Below are 5,792 nucleotides of genomic sequence, written 5' to 3' on the forward strand. Positions count from 1 at the left end.
TCCAGGACATGTAACAATCCACAAAAAACACATGCACACAATATATAAAAAAAAAAAAAAAAATTGTGATAAAAACAAAGACAATCAATAATAATATCTAATCTTGTGTACAACAACTTTCATAGTACTTCACAATAATTGTATTTTGTATTCCCAATTTAACAACTTTTACCACTTTCGACGGTTCTTAAAATTATCGAGAATGACAATGCGATTGCACCATGGCTGGACTTGAAATTAATAGTTAACTAACACCTCAAAGAGACTATGCTCACGCACAAAATCTAAATGTACAAATTCATGAAATTCACCCTGACAGCCTAATCACCATGTGGAAATGCCTACATATATATATATATAACAGAAAACTGAAGCCACTCTCTTTTTCCCAGCAAACAAACAAAAAAAAATAAAAAAACCTTAGAACAAAAATGACCAGTTCTTTAAGATAAAAATAAATAAAAGTCCTTTTAGATAAAAATAAATAAAACTCCGTTCTAGGGGCTCCTTTAATAATGCTCCAAACCGGAGAGAGAGAGAGAGAGAGAGAGAGAGAGAGAGAGAGAGAAGAAGGAAGAAGCTTCCAGGAATTTTCTCGAATTTGCTCTCTATAGAATCTGCAATTTTAAATTTATAAATCTAAAAAAGCTTTTTTTTTTTCAATTCAAGGTAAGTTTCTGTTTTTGTTTCTCCATCTACATATTCGTTTCTTTGATCTCTCGTTTTATTCTTTGGAAGTCATTTGTGGGTCCCTTATATGAAGCTATCTTTGATTTGGTTTTGGATGATTTATAGCCATAAATTTATTGTAATTTCTTGCAGATCTGATAAAACTCAATCTGGGTTTTTTGGCAAATTGATTCCTTGGTTTGGGGTTTCGTGTTAATTAAGGAATCTCTTCTGGGGTTGTTCTTTTTGGTTGTCAAGTGATGTCTCTATTGCCAAAGAGCGATTCAATCCAAATCCGTGAGGTATGGAACGATAACCTTGAGGAAGAATTCGCTTTGATTCGTGGAATAGTCGATGATTACCCCTACATTGCCATGGATACCGAGTTTCCAGGCATTGTATTGCGTCCCGTGGGCAATTTCAAGAGCAGCTATGACTATCACTACCAAACTTTGAAAGACAATGTTGATATGTTAAAGTTGATTCAATTGGGTCTTACGTTTTCGGACGAGAAAGGAAATTTTCCTACTTGCGGAACTGATAAATATTGCATTTGGCAGTTCAATCTCCGCGAGTTTAATGTTGACGAGGATGTGTTTGCTAATGATTCTGTAGAGCTCTTGAGGCAAAGTGGGATTGATTTCAAGAAAAACAATGAGAAGGGTATTGATGCAATGAAGTTTGGTGAGCTTTTGATGTCTTCGGGGATTGTTTTGAATGATAGTGTGCATTGGGTTACTTTCCATAGTGGTTATGATTTCGGTTACTTGCTTAAGCTCTTGACTTGCCAGAATTTGCCAGATACGCAACTTGGGTTTTTTAGTTTGATCAATATTTACTTTCCCACTATCTATGATATCAAGCATTTGATAAAGTTTTGCAACAGTCTGCACGGTGGATTGAACAAGCTTGCGGAGTTGTTGGAAGTGGAAAGAGTTGGGATTTGTCATCAAGCGGGTTCGGATAGTTTGCTCACATCTTGTACATTCAGGAAACTGAAAGAGAATTTCTTTAGTGGCTCTTTGGAAAAATATTCGGGTGTGTTGTATGGTTTAGGTGTTGAAAATGGACAGAGTATTAATTGATAATGAAATGTGTTGACAAGTGCGCCTCATGCCCACACTTTAATGCACAATTTTGGCAACAATTTTTGCAATTTATGAATATTTTCTTATGCTTTTTGTTCTCTTTCTTCTCACTTTTACTGCATCATAGCTTTTTATGGTTTATCTGTTAGTGGTGCATTTATGTTCACATATTATATGCTAGCAAACTAAGGAAAATGATGGAATATAATCTTGATAGCAATATTTCTAGCTATGAATGTCATCATCTATGAGCAGCTTCTGAAGTATTACTCCACGAACCTAAAAACAATGCGTTACTTTTGAGCCTATTGAATGCTACATGTCCATTTGTAGCAGTGTTAGAATGTTTCCATCCTCGTCTTAAGAGCCCTGCTTTCTGGAACTAGATTACATCCTATGTTGTTTTGCTTGAGATGCCCTACTCACTTCCTCTCTCTCCCCACTTTCCCTTATTTATCTATTCTATTGTTATGAATGATGACTGACAATGCTAACTGTTCTTTTGTACAAGTTGGAATTATGGGACATTATTTATGGCAGAACAACATCTCCCGTTCTTCATTCCACTTACTATTAGTGTAATATTTCTCTCATTTCAACTTTCTTCGCTACTAGCTTGTTGAAGCTTATTGCGTAAATTTATCATATATCCAGCCGACTGCCTCATTTTCCATTGATTGTTCAGGTAATTTTTTTGTATTTTAATCGCTCTATACAGCTTCTCTCCATAAACAATTGACTGACAATGATTGCAAACCATTTAAGCTATTTTATGATACATTTTGATACAATCACTACTATTAAATCATAAGCCACAATATAGTTAAGATTTATTTGGAAGGCTCATGTCATCTCTTTGATATGTTACTTGATATTTTAATTACTTTTCAGGTAATTCAGCGCAGTCATCCCAAATAGGTTAGTGTTTATACATAACCTGAGGAAGAACAAACTGTAAGGAGACAATTAGCACATGTTTGGTGATCAAGAAATAAAATATATTGCAGACCAACTACATATAAAGACCTGTTGAACCCATTTTCTTTTCTCCTGCAATTTTGAAATAATCTAGGAAATATTTTAATCAGATGCTTCAAAAACATCTTAGTGAAACATTTACTGGTATGATTTTCATCCCCAGTGCGAGAAACGAATAGTTTTGAGGGGCTCAGTTTGAGAAAGCTTTGTTTATAGAGACTACTGTTGTTTAACTTGGCATGGCCGTCGGCCTTCCTGCAATTAGGTACTATGGAGTTTTGGTTTTAGATGATCATCAGAAATTATAACTTTGAATCTGCACGATCATCATGATCTTTTAGAAGAGTGCATTTATTTTCAATTTTAAACACAAATATGACGAGGGATAGGGAATTCCATGAGGATGTTAACGCTCCCAATGCTAAGCACCCGATGAATACCATAAGGATGATCCCTTCTTTTGTGTTGTGGAACAGACCATTTACAGGCGCTTCGATGAACATGGTAAGAACAATGGGACCAGCCATACCAGCAAATAACTACAAGATATATGGGTCGACTTCACTGCTTCCATTCTGGGGGCACCATGTGGTGCAGGAACCTATACTGCAATCAAGCTGCCGGAGGAATGGTGAAAAGCTGTCAACTGTGAGGAGCTTCAGGAGGTAATTAGCATCCATCACAACCTATATTATCAGAACTTCATGAGAAGGCATTGCAGATAACCAGGGGAACAATTTCATGATTGTGACACATTAGCACTTAGATATAAATAAGTGAAATGTGTGTATCAATCATATATATGTCTAACAGCATAGTCAAGCTATAGATGTTCCTGAAAAAATGGAAAAAGGTAACAGAAACTATGAGTTGACTTTGAATTGCTAGTGTATATTGGAGTTTGGTTGGGTAAAAAAGATGGGAAACGACTAAAATTAGGAGGAAGAAACAGGATGTGTTTTAAGGCTGCCAAACATTGTTCTCTCGGGGCCAATGACCAGGGAAAAAGGTTATTGTGTAGGCTTTATCTCTCCCTCCATTGTGTTTTTCCCCCTATTTTCTCCCCTCTTTAAAGGTCATGTAAAAACCAGAAATTTGAGAAATGTAGATTGCATCTCTCACGGTCTTTTTCTTTTTCTTGTGATACTTCTTGGTTTCAGTAGTGACTTTGCTGCCCTTTGGTTAAGGCTTTGGCTACAGCTTGAATTGATTGTGTGCAAATGAAAATGGGTTTCCTTGTATATGTTCAACAGGAACAGCCTGCTAGTTGCAACTTACAATGAATAGAACTCATGTAACATGGGGCCAAGCATTGCAAAGCTGATGAGATGAAATTCCTTGAATGCTTCTAATTGGAACTAGTTCGAATAAGCACCAGAAGATTTGAAAGAAACAACCAGAAAATTATTGAATTCAACAGAACATTATACTGTATTCATATGATCTATATGATCAACTGGCTAAGATAAGAAGTAATAAAAAACGTCATAGATACAATTTGATTTCCAGGAAAATTCAAGAATAGAGAGTACACATAATTGAAAAATAAAAGGTAAAAAGAGGAAACAGAAACAGACATTCAAAATTCTGACAGCCTCATGGTAGATTAGAATTCGTTTTCTTTGCCCTACACTTCAATGCGCTTACATTTGGCATTATTTTCTATTTTTGGTTATACGGAACAAAAAATTATCAATACAGAAAGAAAATGCTCACCTCAGCTAAGGCAACTCGTTGAATCCTTCGCAAAGCAAACCACTCACGCAAAAATCCAATGTTTTTGCTTTACTTTCCCTTTTTTTTCCCATCAACCAAACCAATCCAAATGAATAACAAAAATACATCACCCAATTGAAACTTTTGCTTTAGCCCTCGGCCAATATAACCTATCCTCTTAATCCCAGAAAATAATCCCAAGTTCCCGACACCTTGAATTATCAGGTCTGTTTATTTATTTTCTCTTTTCATTCAATTTCTCAGCAACCGAACAATCCTATGCTCTGATAAATGCACAACCCAGTGCACAAATTTAATCCCAAAATGCCTAGTCCAATATGCAGAAGAGACAAGAAAAACTCAAAAAATTTTCCTAACTTCCTCTTTCTTTACCTTCATTTTCTCGGCAACCGAACATTTCCTGCCCAGGAAGCAACTTGCCATACGTTTAAACTCTTAATAACAGTCATCCCATTCATCAAACTAACGAGGGATTCTCATTCAAACAGGCAAAATCCGTCGGGTGTGCCCCGATTCGGGCCCATGTCGGAGTAGCCTCTTCCACAGAGAAAGCGCCATTGCAGCGATCATAACACCAAGAAAATCGGCGACGGCATCTCTAGCGGAGGCACCAGCAGATGGGAAAAATCCAAGCTGGTCAGCAGCCTCTTTGGCAGCGCCAGCGACGAGGGAGAGGATGGATCCGACCCGAATGGAATGGTTACGGAGAAAAGGGTAGCGGGAGAGTGATGCTAAAGTAGCGAAGAGGACGGTGAGAAAGAAGCAGAAGAGGAAATGGTAGAGTTTATCTGGTGCTAACCAAGGATCTTTGTCGCCGTCGTCGTTGCTGTTACTGCTTTTGTCTTCCATTCTGACGAAAGTGTGTAGAGTTGGGAGGAGTTCGACGGTTTGTTTTTAGCTCGGACCACTGGGAGTTTGATTTGGGTTCATTTTGACTACTGTGAGAACTGCTGCTAGAAATATTTCCGTTCAAGAAAACTACGTTTGAAAAGGTTAAAAAATTATTGTAAAAATTTAGGGATGAAGATTTTAAAGTGTTTAGTATTAGTAAATTTATTATGAAAAAATAAATTATTTTTTATCAAAAATAAATAATAAAAAATATTTTATTATTTTATCTTCAGATTAAAAATGTCATATATATATATATATATGTATATATATTATATTATAATATGCATAAATTATAAGATAAAATTTACTAACATGAATGTTTACATAAACATCTTTTTTTAAAACACATAAAAAAAATTTTAAAATTTTTTTTAATAACACATAAAATATTTATTAATTTTAAATTATTTATTAAAAATATATTTA

General features: G+C 35.6%; 2 protein-coding genes and 1 long non-coding RNA gene across 3 annotated transcripts; 2 read left to right on the plus strand and 1 right to left on the minus strand.

Annotated features, from left to right (window-relative positions):
- Positions 1-403: 403 nt before the first annotated feature.
- Positions 404-1,855, plus strand: LOC111281282 (putative CCR4-associated factor 1 homolog 6). The gene is made up of 2 exons (XM_022869000.2): positions 404-669; positions 823-1,855. The coding sequence occupies exon 2, from the start codon at positions 930-932 to the stop codon at positions 1,752-1,754; it is 825 nt and encodes a 274-aa protein (XP_022724735.1). The 5' UTR covers positions 404-669; positions 823-929; the 3' UTR covers positions 1,755-1,855.
- Positions 1,856-2,451: 596 nt separating this feature from the next.
- Positions 2,452-3,861, plus strand: LOC149510786 (uncharacterized). The gene is made up of 2 exons (XR_016335100.1): positions 2,452-2,675; positions 3,212-3,861. It is a non-coding gene; the product is annotated as an uncharacterized LOC149510786 (long non-coding RNA).
- Positions 3,209-5,518, minus strand: LOC111281120 (uncharacterized). Its single transcript, XM_022868746.2, has 2 exons — positions 4,452-5,518; positions 3,209-3,421 (listed from the first exon to the last, which is right to left on the minus strand). Exon 1 carries the CDS (start codon positions 5,319-5,321, stop codon positions 4,953-4,955), a length of 369 nt encoding a protein of 122 aa, XP_022724481.1. The 5' UTR covers positions 5,322-5,518; the 3' UTR covers positions 3,209-3,421; positions 4,452-4,952.
- Positions 5,519-5,792: the final 274 nt, after the last annotated feature.

Source organism: Durio zibethinus, chromosome 28 (genome assembly GCF_047325235.1).
Source record: "Durio zibethinus cultivar Kanyao isolate XHJ-2024 chromosome 28, ASM4732523v1, whole genome shotgun sequence".
Taxonomy (NCBI): domain Eukaryota; kingdom Viridiplantae; phylum Streptophyta; class Magnoliopsida; order Malvales; family Malvaceae; genus Durio; species Durio zibethinus.